General features: G+C 45.1%; 1 protein-coding gene across 4 annotated transcripts in view; it reads right to left on the reverse strand.

Moving 5' to 3' along the window:
* The window catches only part of cdk18 (cyclin dependent kinase 18), a 133,155-nt gene that overhangs the window by 59,310 nt on the left and 56,573 nt on the right, over positions 1 to 17,272 (reverse strand). For 3 of the 4 annotated variants that reach the window (XM_070549081.1, XM_070549080.1, XM_070549078.1), the window contains 6 exons: positions 15,246 to 15,377; positions 14,960 to 15,016; positions 12,556 to 12,670; positions 11,694 to 11,788; positions 11,534 to 11,596; positions 3,417 to 3,540 (listed from right to left, as the gene is read on the reverse strand). In XM_070549081.1, the coding sequence (XP_070405182.1) occupies positions 3,417 to 3,540; positions 11,534 to 11,596; positions 11,694 to 11,788; positions 12,556 to 12,670; positions 14,960 to 15,016; positions 15,246 to 15,377 (586 nt within the window). The remainder of the gene's footprint in view (positions 1 to 3,416; positions 3,541 to 11,533; positions 11,597 to 11,693; positions 11,789 to 12,555; positions 12,671 to 14,959; positions 15,017 to 15,245; positions 15,378 to 17,272) is intronic. The other variant, XM_070549082.1, reaches the window with a different exon arrangement.

A 17,272-nucleotide genomic window follows, 5' to 3' on the forward strand; every position in this document is an offset into this window, starting at 1 on the left:
GTTCAGGAAACGCCAAGCGGAGGAGGTGGGTTTTTAGGCAACTCTTAAAGACTGGCAGGGATGGGAACAGCCTAACTGAGGGTGGCAACTGGTTCCAGAGTGACGGTGTTAGGACTGAGAAAGCCCGGTCCCCACGGGTACGACACCTAGACCGAGGGACAGCGAGCAGGCCTTGGTCAGAGGAGCGCAGAGCGCGTGATGGGGAATACCCAGGGAGGACCACCACCCTGGAAGAAATGATAAACAAAGACGAGGAGTCTGAAGTGTGACCGGAAGCCAGTTCAGGCAAGCCAGAACTGGACTGATGTGGTCCCGTTTCCTGGTCCCAGTCAGGAACCTGGCAGCGCTGTTCTGCACAACCTGTAGGCGACGCAGTGTTGACTGACACAACCCTGCATAGAGAGAGTTGCAGTAGTCAAGCCTAGAAATTACAAAAGCATGCAGTACCCGCTCCAGGTGGGCTCTCGACAGCATATGCTTGATTTTAGCAAGGCGTCTCAGGTGAAAGAAACTGGACCGGAACACAGAGTTGATGTGAGCATCAAATTTAAGTCCAGCATCAAGTTTCACCCCCAAACTGGTAACAACTGGTTTTGAGTATGGAGAAAGAGGCCCAAGATCAACATAACGACCCACATTCCTGCTGTTGGGGTGAAAAACAATGAGCTCTGTCTTTCCCTCATTCAGATGTAGATAGTTGGCCATTAGCCAAGACTTCACCTCATTAAGACAGGACACAAAGGACTGGATAGAGTGACCTTTCTCCTGACACAATGGAGAGTAAATCTGGCAATCGTCAGCATACAGATGGAATGATAGGCCATGTTTACGAAAGATTGACCCCAGAGGTAGCAGATAAATGGCAAACAAAAGTGGACCAAGGATCGATCCCTGCGGGACCCCCCAGCGGAGCCCCTCCCAAGAAGAAAAAACATCACCCAGTTTAACACAGAATGTCCTGTTTTGGAGATACGATCTAAACCAATCCAGAGCAGACCCTTTGATCCCAACCCATCGTTCCAAGCGATCGAGTAGAATCGCGTGGTCAACTGTGTCGAAGGCTGCTGTCAGGTCTAACAACAGAAGCAGCACAGATGTTCCCTGATCTAGTGATAGATAGATGTCATTTAGGACCCTCAGTAGAGCCGACTCTGTGCTATGGCCAGACCTGAACCCTGATTGGAAAACCTCAAACAGATCAGAGTCAGCTAAATGTGAGACCAGCTGCTGATAAACGACTTTCTCAAGCAGTTTAGATGTAAAGGGCAGGGTAGAGATAGGCCTGTAATTTTCTATCACAGAGACATCAGCACCAGGTTTCTTCAGGGTCGGCCGAATAACTGCTGCTTTCAAAGCTGCTGGGACCACACCTGTGCTGAGGCTCCCATTGATAATCTGACCAAGTGATGGGCCAAGACACGGAAAGGCAGCCTTCCAGAGACGAGGCGGCAGAACATCAAGTGGAGAGCCAGATGGCTTCTGCCTCGCAACTAGCTTACTCAGCTCAGAGTATGAAACAGTATTGAGGGAGCTCAGGGTGGGTGGTGATGAAGAAGAAGAAGAAGAAGAAGAAGAAGAAGAAGAAGAAGAAGAAGAAGAAGAAGAAGAAAATATAATTTCTATTGCGCCTCTCAAGATAAAAATCACGAGGCGTTTCACAAAAGCAGAAAAAGTAAAAATATAAAAAAGCATTTAGAAAATGTTTAAAAATGTATTTTAAATGAGCAAAAATAGGCAATTGGGATTTAAAAGAAAAAATATTAAGAAAGAGAGAGAGTGAACAGGAAAGAGGGAAACCAGTGGATCCTGAGGAAGGTGGAATAGGTGGGGAGAGCAGAATAAAGAGAGAGAGGTGAAGAAGGTCATACAAAAGCCAGCTTGAACAGGTGAGTCTTCAGCTGCTTTTTAAAGGAGACCACTGAGTCCACTGATCTCAGGCTCAGGGGGAGAGAGGTCCAGAGTCTGGGGGCCACAGTAGCAGATGATCTGTCACCTTTGACCTTTAGCCTGGTGCTGCACAACCAGTAGGCTTTGGTCACTGGACCTCAGGGACCTGCTGGGGGTGTAGGGACTAAGAAGATCACCAATGTAAGATGGTGCTTGTCCATGTAAGGCCCTATAGACCAGAACCAGGATCTTGAGATGAACCCTGAAGTTGACTGGCAGCCAGTGAAGCTGGAGGAGAAGCGGGGTGACTCAGCTTAGCAACGTTCCTGAGATGGAAGAAGGAAGAGCGATCAAGAGAACTGACATGAGAATCCAGGGTGAGGGCTGGGTCAAAGGTCACGCAAGATTCCTGACAGAAGGTTTGGTGTGGGAAGCAAGCTGACCAAGAGAGTCTCTGACTTTGGGAACCAGCTTGTCTGGGGCACAGATGAGGATCTCAGTCTTATCTTCATTCAGCTGAAGAAAGCTCCCACCATCCAGGTTTTGATAGAGTCTTAGCAGGTGTGTAACAGCTGCAGCTTAGACATCTCATGGGGCTTAAAGGAGATGTACAGTTGGATGTCATCTGCATAAAGATGGTAGGAGATTCCTTTGAAGGAGCTCAGGATGTGCTGAAGAAGAAGCAGATAGAGGAGGAAGAGTAGAGGCCCCAGCACAGAACCTTGTGGGACACCATGGGTAAGAGAGGAGGAACTGGAACTGGGTCAACAGTTAGCTGCTCTAATGCCTGATACTTTATCAACAAAGAATTTGTGAAAAGCTTCAGAGTTTCCAGCAGCTGTAGGAGACATGGAGCTAGGCTCCTGATACACCAGAACAGAGTTTAGTGTTTTGTAGAGAATCTTGGGATTTTTGGAGTTTGTTTCAATGATGTCTGCAAAATAGGCCATTCTAGCAGCCCTCACTGCATCCTGATAAGCAACCAGAGATGCTCTGAACAACTCACGCGAGACCTGTAGACCATCCTTTTTCCACTTTCTCTCAGAGGATCTACACGCCCGCCTACAAGCCTGTGTGACATCAGAGAGCCATGGCTCCCTCCTAGGCCTAGACTTGCAAAGTTTGAGAGGGGCAACCACGTCCAGGACCTGATTACAAAGTACATCAAAGTGTTGTGAATAGTGATCAACGTTAGATGTTATATCTAACAAGTATCAATGTAAAGTTTGTTAAAGATGAAAGAGTAGAAAACTCGTCGGCTGTGTTTAGATAAAGCTATTAAAAATAATCAAGGACGCTGGTGGGTTTATCAGCCTCCTTTACAAAACTGAGAATATAAGCCAGAGGGATACGGTTGCTAGGATACAAGGAGTAAGGCTGCTAAAGCAATCAGGGAAGAAGACCTTCCTGGGGTGATAAAATAAAGGAACCTTTCATGGTTAGGGACATGCTGGTTTATTCCAAGTGTCTGTCTTTAAACCACACTCACGTGCACGCCTAAGAACACTGCAGACATCTTTCCTACTTACCAAAATCAGCCAGTTTAAGCTCCCCCTTGTCATTGATAAGAAGATTCTGAGGCTTCAGGTCTCTGTGGAGGATTTTTCTTTTGTGACAGTAGGACAGACCACGCAACAGCTGGAACATAAAAATCTGTGGGCAACAAACATGAAAACAAAATCATGAACAAATACAGATTTTTTAAATATTCAGGGTTTGTGTTTATCACATTTCCACGTGAGGTTATCGTCTGCAGTTCTTACTCTGATACACCACAGCTCTCCATTTTTCTCTCATTTCTGGTGGATGTAACAGAGTAATGTAATTTATTACTTTTCCCTTTGTTGCAACACCGTTACCGTTACTGGGCAGGTAACGTGGCGCGTTACCATAATGTGGTTGAATGAGGCACAGTAGTGTCAGGCTGTCTGAGTGAAACCTGCAACCCCCATCCCACTCCGAGGCGCTCGCAAATGGCAAAAATTTACACACACACACACACACACACACACACACACACACACACACACACACACACACACGCACGCACGCACACACACACGCGCACACACACGCACGCGCGCACACACACACACGCACACACACACGCACGCACACACACACACACACACGCACGCACGCACACACACACACACACACACACTAATTTAATCTAATTTACATAGCATGTCCGTGTCTCTTGTAGTATGCTGCCAAGTGTTGGAACCCAAGTTTTTTCCTCTTTTATTGGTTTTTAATGGTCGAAGGTTCAATACTAGACTACTGCCTATGTGTGCATGCATGTACCTCTGTGGTTATTCTTTTTTCTTCAAATTGTTCCCTTAAGTGTTGTACTGTGACAACTATTACATTAATGTGATGGGGTCTGCAGATATTGGTGGGTACCAGTGTTGAGCATCTTACATTAGAAAAGTAATTAGTTAAAGTTACAAATAAGAATAAGAATAAGAATACCTTTATTAGACCCTCGGTGGGGAAATTACAATATTGCAATGGCTCAGTTACAGCAGAATGGCTGCAGTAACACACAAGATATCACACAAGAGCACATAGTAATAGTAAGTTAAGATAATTATTGCACATGGTAATGAGAGTAGTAGTTATACTGCATATGTTTTGAAAGGATGGTATTTGCAGTGGAAGGTTACAGATGCATGGCTTCTATTAGCAGTAACTATTATAGAGTCTAACAGCAGCAGGGAGGAGAGATCTGCGGTGTCTCTCCTTCGTACAGCGAGGGTGGACCGGTCTGTTGCTGAAGCTGCTCTCCAGAGCAGACAAGGCATCCTGCAGGAGGTGTGACTCATGGTCCAGGATGGATCTGATGACTTACCAAAAAGTAATTCATTCAGTAACTCAGTTACCCCATTGTAAAAGTAATTATTTACCTAGCAAAGAAAGTCTGACATTATTTTTATGTGAAAGAATAATAAACAGCACTTCAGAAAGGTGAGGAAATGAGTCAAAGCAGGACAGGCAGGGAAAGAGCGGGTGTGTGCCAAGCTGTTTTAACATTTAATCAATAATATCTATTTAAAAAAGCAATATTTTCATTTTTCCTACTATTAAATATATTCTTATGAGTCAAAAATTGCAAATGAAGACATCACCAGCTATGTTGTTAATATAGAAATTTTAATAAGGATAAAAACAACTGCAGTAGAAATGAAGTTTGAGCTATGCCAGCCCTACTTCACACTGGAAGTCTCAGCGGCGTGAAACAGCAACGGAATGCCACTGCTTCAGCAGAACCCATTATAGGGGCTGTTTCAGAGCAGCTGAGCCATAAAGATCGGATCAGGTTCTATTTTTGCCGCATGCTGCTTCTGGGACAGGTTAATTTCCACAGTTAGCATAGGACAGGAAATCACACACATTTTCAAAGTAAAAGACCATTACAAGTATGCTATTTCATATCTATGCAGATTACATCAATGTGTGTGAGCAAACGGTTTATCTTCTGTTTGTTGGAGAAGTGCAACGGTGTTTCTTTCATGGCTTTACTCCTGGCACACTAAAGCCGGGCGGACTCTGGCGACTTTTCCACTCGTAGCACTCAGTTTCAGCTCAAACTGTACGACTTCCTCGCAGGGCAGATCTCACGAGCCAGGCGCTCACACTGTACGTCTGCTAGCAACACGTCGGCCCTAAAAATGTGCTAAAAATAGCAGTTTTTACTCAACACGTCAGACTTTTTTGTTTTGCCTGTTGTCCTTCGGGAGCGCTGCAGGAGGACACACAGGGATTTATGGGGGTTGGATGAGGAAAACCAAATAAAGAAAGTAAATCTGTGTTTTGTGATCAGTTTAATTTGACATGAACACGACAAACACGCTTTATTGACAATCTTTGTGAGTAAAAAAACGTGTAGAAACAAAGACGAACAGCGTGTGTTATTAGGGAAATAGCGAGCGACCGGTGTTGATGCAGGATTGCACATGCGCCGTGAGCGGTCCTGATACTTTTTGGGTCGCAGCTGCTCGCTGCGCCGCTTCAACAGTGCGATACCCTCACGAGGGACGAGTGAAATATTAAACACGCCAGAAGTCCGTGCGAGCTCACGATTGCTGATCGGTAGCTGGTCACGTGGTGTTAATCGCCTCTCGTAACCCCCTGTACACTACACGACCGCTCGGCGCTAAACTCGCCCCGATGTCGTAGATTCTCGCACGAGTGGAAAATCGTCTCAAAAATGTGATAAAGTCACACAGTGTACGGCCGTCTTTAAAGGAACAACATCAAACATAACATCAGACAGTGACATCGAACGTGATTCCTTCTTTTTGGTTTAACAGCGGATGGCATAAACAAACCACATGACCTTTGAAGTCTCGAGGGATTTAGTGATCTTGCGAGTTCAGCAAGGAGCACAGCGAGGAAGCCGTTCTGCAGCCCAGACGCTCCCAGTGGGGAATAGTATATGCACTAATCCTGGCAAGTGTGATTTTAACTTTAGATAAAATACTGGCTAATGCAATTGGCTTATAATTGCTCAGACTGCTTACTTTTTACACTTTGTCCTTAACAGAGGTGGAAAGTAATGAATTACATTTACTCGCGTTACTGTAATTGAGTAGCTTTTTTTGTATATTTATACTTTTTAAGTTGTTTTTAAAATCTGTACTTTTACTTTTATTTGAGTACGTTTTTAGAAAAATTGTAATTCGCTACATTTTAAATCATATCCGTTACTGAGTAAAAATAAATTGTAGGCTTAATAAATTAAAAATATTGCATGTCGCAGCGTCGGAACAGAAAGAGACTCCTGCATGAGCGCCGCGTCCAAACCGTGGGGGACAAACAGCCATTTTATCGCAGTTTTGCTCAAAAACATCAGTTCAGTCCCTGTGATCCACTCGCTGTTCACCTCCTCTCTCCCTCCTCTCCTGTGGGTTGGAACCAGCACCTTTGCGCACCGGTGTGACGTCATCAGAATTGTGCTCGGTTCGGTAACCAGACTCGGTTCTGTGTTTGAAACGTGTTTCCCCACCGCTCCGCACGGCAGCGGCAAAATAACGTTTAGCGCTTCTAACAAGAGGATTCTCAGCGCTGTGCTCATAAAACAGAAGACCTGCAGGCCTCTGTGAGTTAAAACATCCTGATACTGTTCAGGTGTAAACAATGTGCTGCACCTGGCGGTAAGGAGTTTCCTGTTTTCAGTGTTGCACTATGTGTAGCTGTTTGGTGTTTGGGGCTCGCTAAAACACACATTTTCTGTTGTTCCACCTAGCTTTTAGGGAACCATTTGAGTTTGCACGCAGTTTATTTGGTGTTGAACAGTTTGCTCGTCCAGTTAGCTTAGCCTCAGCACGGCTATGGCTACTTCTGTCTCTGCTTCTCCGTCTCCTTGCTCTCTGTGTCAGATGTTTAGTTACTCCTCTGCCTCCTTTAGTGATAATGGTACGTGTAATAAATGTAGCATTTTTGTAGCTTTGGAGGCGAGGGTGTCGGAATTGGAGTCCCGGCTCCGCGCTGTTGAAAAACCTGTAAACAGCCGTAGTTACTTAGCTAGTGCGGGGCTAACTAGCTCAGAACAACCCCGTAGCGGTCCTCCAGTGGAACCCGAGCAGCCGGGACCTCAGGCCGGCTGGGTGACGGTACGCAGGAAGCATAGAACCCAGCCCGTGGGCCACCACCAACCCGTCCACGTTTCTAATAGATTTTCTCCGCTCAGTGACGCACCCACTGACAAGCCGACTCTGATCATTGGCAGCTCCGTAGTCAGAAACGTGGCATTAGAGACTCCAGCAACCATAGTTAAATGTTTACCTGGGGCCAGAGCGGGCGACATTAAATCTTATCTGAAACTGCTGGCTAAGGATAAGCGTAAATACAGTAAGATTGTTATTCACGCTGGCGGTAACGACACCCGGTTACGCCAATCGGAGGTCACTAAAATTAATGTTGCTTCGGTGTGTAAGTTTGCCTAAACAATGTCGGACTCCGTAATTTTCTCTGGCCCCCTGCCTGATCGGACCAGTGACGACATGTTTAGCCGCATGCTGTCCTTCAACCGCTGGTTGTCTAGGTGGTGTCCTGAAAACAACGTGGGCTACATTGATAATTGGAAAACTTTTTGGGGAAAACCTGGTCTGATGCGGAGAGACGGCATCCATCCCTCTTTGGATGGTGCAGCTCTTCTTTCTAGGAACATGGCCAGTTTTATTAGTCCTCCATGACAACCCAGGGTCCAGACCAGGAAGCAGAGTCGTAGTTTAACCCACCCCTCTGCAGCTTCTGTACTGTTTTCAGAATAAAGAACGTACTGCCTTCCGGTTGCTTTACTTTAAAAAAGGTTACTAACTGTGCGTCCCCGTGAGAAGTTATCACCTAGCTAGCGGTCTCCTTTGTTTTTCAGGTCCGTATTGGCGATTATAAAACGGACAGAACATAAAACACAAACCATGTTGTAGTTTTCTCCTGCTTGTTGTTGTGTTTACTGTTGAAGTCACTCGTGTGACTTCGTGCTCGGTCGGTGACAGCTGCTCCCCTGCTGCTCTGCGTCTCGTGGGAAGGGCCAAGCAGCAGCTTACGCGAGCAAGACGCGCTGCTGCAGTAACGTGCTGCTGACGGCTCCCGTGGAAACCCGGGGTTATTCTTAGTTTTCCTAATCCAGATTGCAAAACTGTAAAACCACTCTTGTTTGTAGTTTTATATTGTCCACCAGGCCCTTACTCTGAGTTTTTGGATCAGATCTCTGATTTTTTATCAGATTTGGTGCTAAATACTGATAAGGTCATTATAGTGGGGGATTTCAACATTCATGTGGACGTTGAAAATGATAGCCTCAATGTAGCCTTTAGTAATATCTTAGACTCAGTTGGTTTTACTCAAAGAATACATAGCTCCACCCACTCCTGCCATCATACATTGGACCTTGTGCTGACTTATGGCATAGAGTGTGAGGAAATAACAATCTTTCCACATAATCCAGTCCTCTCGGACCACTTTCTGATAACCTTTGAGTTTTTTATAACTGAGTTCTCGAGACATGAAAGTAAATTTCACTATAGTCGGTCTCTATCTGACAACGCAGTTGCATCTTTTAAATCAACTGTTCCATCTTTACTGTCCTCAGCATCTCAGAGGCATGTAGCAGAGGGCAATATTTTCAGTTCTAGCCCATCACAAATTGATGCCTTAGTTCATTATGTTACTTCCTCTTTACGTGTGGCATTAGATCATGTTGCCCCTTTAAAAAAGAAGGTAATTAGGGACAGGAAGTTGGCTCCCTGGTTTAACTCTCATTTACGAGCCTTAAAACAAAACTCTAGGAAATTGGAGAGAACATGGCTCTCTACGTACCATGAGGAGGCCTACCTATCCTGGAAAAATAGTCTTGTGCTTTATAAAAATAAGCTTCGACAAACTAGAACTGCTTATTTTTCAGCATTAATTGAGGAGAATAAGCATAATCCTAAATTTCTTTTCAGTACAGTTGCTAAACTTACACAGAATCATAGCTCTGAGCCATCTATTCCCTTAGCCCTCAGCAGCAATGACTTCATGGGACTTTTTACAAGTAAAATTAATTCTATTAGAAACAAAATCTTTAGCATCCTCCCTAATGCGATTTCTTCTTCCTCAGTAAGTGAGGCAGTATCAGAGGTGACTGTAGAACCTCATCTGTGCTTGAACCGTTTTGATCCAGTTGAGCTTTCAGAGTTATCAAAAATATTAGCTTCATCTAAACCTTCAACTTGCATTTTGGATCCAATCCCAACCAAATTATTCAAAAATGCATTTCCTTTGGTTACTGCCCCCATTCTAAATATAATCAATCTATCCTTAGTAAATGGGTATGTACCACAAGATTTTAAGGTTGCTGTAATCAAACCCTCACTTAAGAAGCCTTCTCTGGATGACCCAATGAATTATAGACCAATATCTAACCTTCCATTTTTATCCAAAGTCCTGGAGAAAATAGTGGCCATCCAAGTATGTCAGCATTTAAACACTAATGCTCTGTTTGAGGAATTTCAGTCTGGTTTTAGAGAGTATCACAGCACTGAAACTGCATTAGTGAGAGTTACAAATGATATTCTCATGGCCTCAGATAAGAATCTTATGTCTGTTCTAGTCTTGTTAGATCTCAGTGCTGCCTTTGACACAGTTGATCACAATGTTCTTTTAGAAAGACTTGAACATGTTGTAGGGATCAAAGGAACAGCGCTAGGCTGGTTTAAATCCTACCTGTCTGACAGATTTCATTTTGTAAATGTACATGACAAATCGTCTTCATACTCCAGGGTTACAGCCTCAGAGTTGAGATTAACTGTTTTAATCACAATAGTAAAGGAACTATCACAGAACAAGTTTTTCAATAAAATCAGAACATCATTATTTAAGTGCATGAATTGAGAGAAAAAGAGAGAGAGAGAGAGAGAGAGAGAGAGAGAGAAAGAGAGAGAGAGAGAGAGAGAGAGAGAGAGAGAGAGAGAGAGAGAGAGAGAGAGAGAGAGAGAGAGGATCTTTTCTGTAGCGCCTCTCAAGATAAAAATCACGGGGCGCTTTACAAAAACAGAACATGTGAAATATAAAAAAGAATTTAGAAAATGATTAAAATATATTTAAAATGAGCAAAAAATAGACAATTGTGATTAAAAAAATGTAAAGAGAGAGAGAGTGAACAGGAAAGAGGGAGTGGACCCTGAGGAAGAGGAGGGGGGGGGGGGGGGAGAACGACGGGAGCGGAGGCAGTGACTGACGCAGCACGAGCCGTTTTCAGCTCTGTCTTGTCAAATGCACCACGTACGTTATGAAAAAAGTAACTTTAAATAACTTTGAAGTAACTTTAAAAAGAAGCAAACAAGAAAACATAGGGAGTACTGTGTGTGTGTGTGTGTGTGTGTGTGTGTGTGTGTGTGTGTGTGTGTGTGTGTGTGTGTGTGTGTGTGTGTGTGTGTGTGTGTGTGTGTGTGTGTGTGTGTGTGTGTGTGTGTGTGTGCATGGACCGGAACCGGACTGAGCTCCCGGTGCAGAGTTTTGTGTGTAGGGAGGGGCGGGCGCTCTATGTGACTGGCCAATCACAGAGCATGAAGACAGTCAGTTACCCAATGAGGATTTTCCTTCGGCACGATTACAGATATTTACGAGTTTTACTCGTGTCATGCTCGTATTCGTCAAAAATGCTTTATCCGTACCGGTTACTCGTCTGAAACGAGTATCCGGCTCATCCCTAGTCAGCATAACATTTAATATAAAACATTTAGCTGCCAGAATCAGCTGCCGTGGTCTGCCAAATCAATTTCACCTTGTGTGTTTGTAAGGTCCATTTCCTGGTTATGCAATAAAGTTTTGAGATGGTCCCAACTTGATGTGAAGGGAGGCTTGGCACTTCACTGTCCAGTGGTAGACGTTACTTGTGTGATTGTGAAATAAAGCCCCACGCTGTGCTGGACACCTGGCACGTCTCCCGTGTCTTCTTAAACCCAGGAAGAGCCCACCACTGGCAGGTAAACATTACAAACTGAGAATGTAACTGTGACCGACTGTGGTAATCTAGGGATGTGGTGTGCGTGCCACCACATCACAATGGATAAGACGTGACTGCTGGTTTTATTGGTGTTTGTCTTTTACTTGTAATTGTTCTTTGCTAGCTGCAAGACACATTTACAAGACTCACCTTGACGTTATGCATGCTCATGAGGTTTCCACAGTTGTCCAAGTAATGTTTAAGGTCACTGTCCTGTAGGACAAAACAAGCGTGTGTTCCTTCTTGAATGATCCTTCTGAGTAACGGATGTTTAGAAACCATGCACACGTTGAACCGCAGGTGCACTCACCAGATACTCAAACACCAGCGTGAGGCAGCGGTCGGTGTGGATGATGTCGTGCAGAGTGACGATGTTGGCATGTTTAAGGTTCTTCAGAAGAGAAACTGCTCATGGACACAAAAGGGACAAAGCAAAGAACTTATGGATCTCAGATGAGTACCTGTAAAGTTTCAGAGCTGGTGTTGAGGGCCCAGGCACAATCCTAAAAAAGATTTCATCTGCTCTCATTGTCAGAGCATGGATTACTTCCTGTAATAATAGAAGTTTACAGTGCATTTACCAGAATCGAGACTTTGTTATGTGCACTGAGCCCAGAGGCGTTGTAACATCTGCATCAGAACCATGAACACTAGAACATTTGTAGAACACTAGTTTCAAGGCCAGGCCTGTTTTCCACTGCCTGGTTTTCGTTCATAGCGTGCATTAACAAACACATCAGCATGTCATGAGGACGTCAGACTGATGTGGACTTCCTGCTGTTTCAGCGTTAACTTTAGAGTTTTCTCCTCAGAAGAAGCTACAACGGCCATTCTCCTGGTATGAACCCTTCCTTTCTTTAACATAGAGGTGCTGCTACTTGTTGGGTTATTTTAGCAGCACAGGTATTCACAGCATTCCAGATATTCCCTACACTACTAGTTCACCTGTTTTTACTCTTTATTTGGTGTGTCGGCTCGGTCCTCTCAGTCAGCCGTGGCAGATGGCCGCTCAATCTCAGCCAGGCTGCCTAAAACGCTTTCAAGGCATGCAATCATTTGCTTGAACTTGTGGTTACCATGGTGACCCTCTGACTTTAAGAAACACCAAGCTGAGTTTTCTTGTTTACCCTCCTTCATGACATGAACACATGCTTGGGTGTGAGTTTCTCTACCCTCTCTGATGGCTGTGCACGGTGCCCCCTCCTCATGTTCCAGGCGGATCTCCTTCAGCGCCACCAGGTTCTCTGTTAGTTTGCTTCGTCCTTTAAACACGGTAGCATACGTCCCCTAAAACCACACAGAAGCAGACTTGTCTTTAAACAGCATATCTGATGAAATCGCGGTGAAGTAAACACACATGACAGGTAGGTGAAGGGAAGGCTGGTGGAGTTAAAACACACCGCTCAGCCAAGTAGGACGGGCCACCAGTAAAAAAGCTCACACACTGACTTCTCTTTGGCGGCTACAGCATTCTTTCACTGTGGCGTTGTTTCGATAAGCTTCTGCAGTGCCACCAGATTTGTTTCCATCCATTGTTGCATTAATGTTCCACCAAGCCTGACCGCTGCACAAAGCCTTCTCCAGCACGTCCTCACTGGGGTTAAGGTCTGGACCAGTTAGGGTTAAACAACGTGTTGCAGCTGGAACACAATCACCCAACAGGAGGCTCCTACCTATTTGCTTAGTTTAATCCAGGTGGGGACTTATTGTTTGGGGTGGGGGTGGGGGGGTGGGGGGGTGGGATCTGTGGATAAAGTCAAACTGGATGGATCATCATCGTTTGAGTTAGAAGTTCTAGAAATACCCGATGGATGGGAACAAACCAGAGAAGGTGGATCACACATCTGTGTCGCTTTGAAGTCTCGTGAGACTGATGGGCAGTGTTGGGAGTAACGCGGTACAAAAGTAATTAATTACTGTAATGCATTGCTTTTTGCTGTAATGTGGTAATGTAAGGCATTACAGGGAAAGAAAATGGTAATATTTACTCGGTACAGTTGTCAGTAACGCGGTAATTACAACGCATTTTTAAACCCAGAATCAAGATGTGGGTGTCCTAAAAATTCTAATAGTGGGAAGCCTGAAAAAAGATCCAGTATCCACATATATGACGTCATTTATGGACTCAGCTTTGCGGGCATTCTATGAGCAGAGAGGACGCAGCGGTGACGGCTCAAATACTCCAGCTGCGTCCTGCGCGGCCGCTGTTGTATTCACAAAACCGCTCCACCAAAACCAAGTCATTCGTTTGTGATCGTTTATATCAGCCCTTATTCTCTGGGACTTCCTGTACTTTTCAGCTGATTCATAATCTGTGCGTCGGTGATTTCAACTCATTGCTGCTGGAGCGCAGCGCAAAGCTTTATTTATGTATTTATTTATTTTTGTCTTCCGTAGATCCCTTTGGCTGATTAGTTAGAAAGTAGGAAATCTAGGAAACCGTTTTTCTGGAAGACGGAGAAAACATGCAGCATGCAGGAAGGTTAGAGAGAGAAAGGGCCGGAAGTTATTCAAAACCAAGAAAACAAAACAAAGTGCTTGAAAATAAAAAAGTAGGTAGATTTATCCCCAATACACATGTTTACCAGTGAAAAGCAATAATATATAAGCATTTAATATTTATACATGTGATAGAATCAGATCACCCCAGAAGTCAGTCCCACATCCAGGGCCGTATCAAGGCATTTGGGGACCAAGGCAAATATAGGCTTGTAGCCCCCACCACCTCACTCCCTGCTCAGGTAATATAAGATGGCAGCGTGCTGAGAGTACAGATTGTTGTTGTTTTTATTTAATAAACAATCATTTTAAAGCACTGTTATTATATCTGACTGTTTATAACAGCAACCCTAGCTCAGACACCACATCACCTTCCACATATATGTCATGAGCTCACTGAGCGTCACATGACCAGATTCATACTGAAGTTGTTTTGGTGAAAGTTACTTAAAGTAATGCAAAAGTAGTGTAATGCCTTACATTTTAAAATCAGTAATATTGTAATGTAATGAATTACTTTAAAATGAGGGTAACAAGTAATAAGTAATGCATTACAGTTTTGAACTAACTTGGCCAACACTGTTGGTGAGAGCCTGCTGAATGACCCAGACTACACCAGGGTGATGATGTGTCACCTCTCCTGAGAACACCTCCAGGTAATGTGCTCCTGTTCCAGGATAAAGTGACACGTGGACTACTTTCTTTGTCTAAGTAACCCTTCTGGGCATTCAGATGAAACAAATGGATGGACTGAATTACAAAACTGGAGCCCCTCTCATACAAAATCAAACCAGCGATCGAGGTTTGACAGCCTGCTGGTCTCTGAGACCATGCCATTCAGAAACACTGAATTAAGCTGACTACACGTCTCCTGTGAGGGGAGACTAGCAGTCGGTTGTATCCGGTTAATGATGACTCGATTAAACGTGTTCAGATGAATCCACCTTGTTTCTAACTGATGAGGTTTGTTTTAGTTTCAGTCGGGGAGTGTAGCTCCTCTGTGGATTGGGTATTAGCTGGCGCCGACGACCCTGTGATGACCCTGATCAAAGGTATGAGCGACTGGCAGTCACATACCTCACCTAGTTTTCCAAGCTTCACGTACGTCTCCAGTTTCCCAAATCCGATGTCAGACTAGAGAGAAGAGAGGCATTTTTCACATTGTTGAGCTCCTCCACTGTGATTACACCTTACACACTGAGATGCTTGCATAACATCCTAAAAAGTAACCATGGCGACTTCTGTTGGAGTCATCAGTCACACGCTGGATCAGAGCGACACCAACAAAAGAACAACAAAGGGTGACACTATCTTTCCCCTGAGACAGGAAGGAGGTTTATTTGGTAAAAAGATGAGCACTGACTAGTGAAGCGCGTCTGGACATGCGGCTGACAGGTTTGCAGAAGGATGAGTTGTCACTGTCCTGCTGCAGCTTCTTCAGGAACTCTGGAGGCAGGCGGATGTCCATGGGCAGCGACATGTGCTTGCTCACATCCTGAAAGCCAACAGACCAGATGATCACATGATCCAGGCACAAGAACCTGCTCTTTTTAACAACATTCATCAAATCTTCTCTTAATGAAACGAGCAAGTTTGATGCAGCGTCAGGTCACAAGTCACGTTAAAGGATGTTTCCTATAAAAAAGGACACAAACAGTAAAATGTCCATAAAACAGGAGAAATCTCCACACTGAGGCAGAGCAGCACTGGATTACAGTCACATGAGGTTCAGAGAGAGAGAGAGACGGTATATGTGTATATGTGTGTGTGTAGGTGTGTGTGTGTAGGTGTGTGTAGGTGTGTGTGTGTAGGTGTGTGTGTGTGTGTGTGTGTGTGTGTAGGTGTGTGTGTGTGTGTGTAGGTGTGTGTGTGTAGGTGTGTGTGTGTGTGTGTAGGTGTGTGTGTGTGTGTGTGTGTAGGTGTGTAGGTGTGTGTAGGTGTGTGTGTGTAGGTGTGTGTGTGTGTGTGTGTGTGTGTGTGTGTGTGTGTAGGTGTGTGTGTGTAGGTGTGTGTAGGTGTGTGTGTGTAGGTGTGTGTGTGTAGGTGTGTGTGTGTGTGTGTGTGTAGGTGTGTGTGTGTGTGTGTGTGTGTGTAGGTGTGTGTAGGTGTGTGTGTGTAGGTGTGTGTAGGTGTGTGTAGGTGTGTGTGTGTAGGTGTGTGTAGGTGTGTGTGTGTGTGTGTATGTGTGTGTAGGTGTGTGTAGGTGTGTGTGTGTGTGTGTGTGTGTGTGTGTGTGTGTGTGTGTGTGTGTAGGTGTGTGTAGGTGTGTGTGTGTGTGTGTGTGTGTGTGTGTGTGTGTGTGTGTGTGTGTGTGTGTGTGTGTGTGTGTAGGTGTGTGTGTGTAGGTGTGTGTAGGTGTGTGTAGGTGTGTGTGTGTAGGTGTGTGTAGGTGTGTGTGTGTGTGTAGGTGTGTGTAGGTGTGTGTAGGTGTGTGTGTGTGTGTGTGTGTGTGTGTGTGTGTGTAGGTGTGTGTAGGTGTGTGTGTGTGTGTAGGTGTGTGTAGGTGTGTGTGTGTGTGTGTAGGTGTGTGTGTGTGTGTGTGTGTGTGTGTGTGTGTGTGTGTGTGTGTAGGTGTGTGTGTGTGTGTGTGTAGGTGTGTGTAGGTGTGTGTGTGTAGGTGTGTGTAGGTGTGTGTGTGTGTGTAGGTGTGTGTAGGTGTGTGTAGGTGTGTGTGTGTGTGTGTGTGTGTGTGTGTGTAGGTGTGTGTAGGTGTGTGTGTGTGTGTAGGTGTGTGTAGGTGTGTGTGTGTGTGTGTAGGTGTGTGTGTGTGTGTGTGTGTGTGTGTGTGTGTGTGTGTGTAGGTGTGTGTGTGTGTGTGTGTAGGTGTGTGTGTGTGTGTGTGTGTGTGTGTGTGTGTGTAGGTGTGTGTGTGTAGGAGTGTGTGTGTGTGTGTGTGTAGGTGTGTGTAGGTGTGTGTGTGTGTGTGTAGGTGTGTGTAGGTGTGTGTGTGTGTGTGTAGGTGTGTGTGTGTGTGTGTGTGTAGGTGTGTGTGTGTGTGTGTGTAGGTGTGTGTAGGTGTGTGTGTGTGTGTGTGTAGGTGTGTGTGTGTGTGTGTAGGTGTGTGTAGGTGTGTGTGTGTGTGTGTGTAGGTGTGTGTAGGTGTGTGTGTGTGTGTGTAGGTGTGTGTAGGTGTGTGTAGGTGTGTGTAGGTGTGTGTGTGTGTGTAGGTGTGTGTGTGTGTGTGTATGTGTGTAGACATCTGCTGTCTCTAACACTACTGTTTCCCCACCAGGGTGAGATGTTCTCCTGGTCAGAACATGGATGCAGTTAGACCAGGGCAGGTGCTCGAACTAGAGCCCTGCACGGGCCTAAAATCTGAGCCCGTGTCCGGCCCGGCCCGAGGAGGTGGAGCCCCAACCCGACCCGGTCCGAGGTTGTCAGGATTCTCTG

This window comes from Nothobranchius furzeri, chromosome 3 (genome assembly GCF_043380555.1).
Source record: "Nothobranchius furzeri strain GRZ-AD chromosome 3, NfurGRZ-RIMD1, whole genome shotgun sequence".
NCBI classification, from domain to species: Eukaryota; Metazoa; Chordata; class Actinopteri; order Cyprinodontiformes; family Nothobranchiidae; genus Nothobranchius; species Nothobranchius furzeri.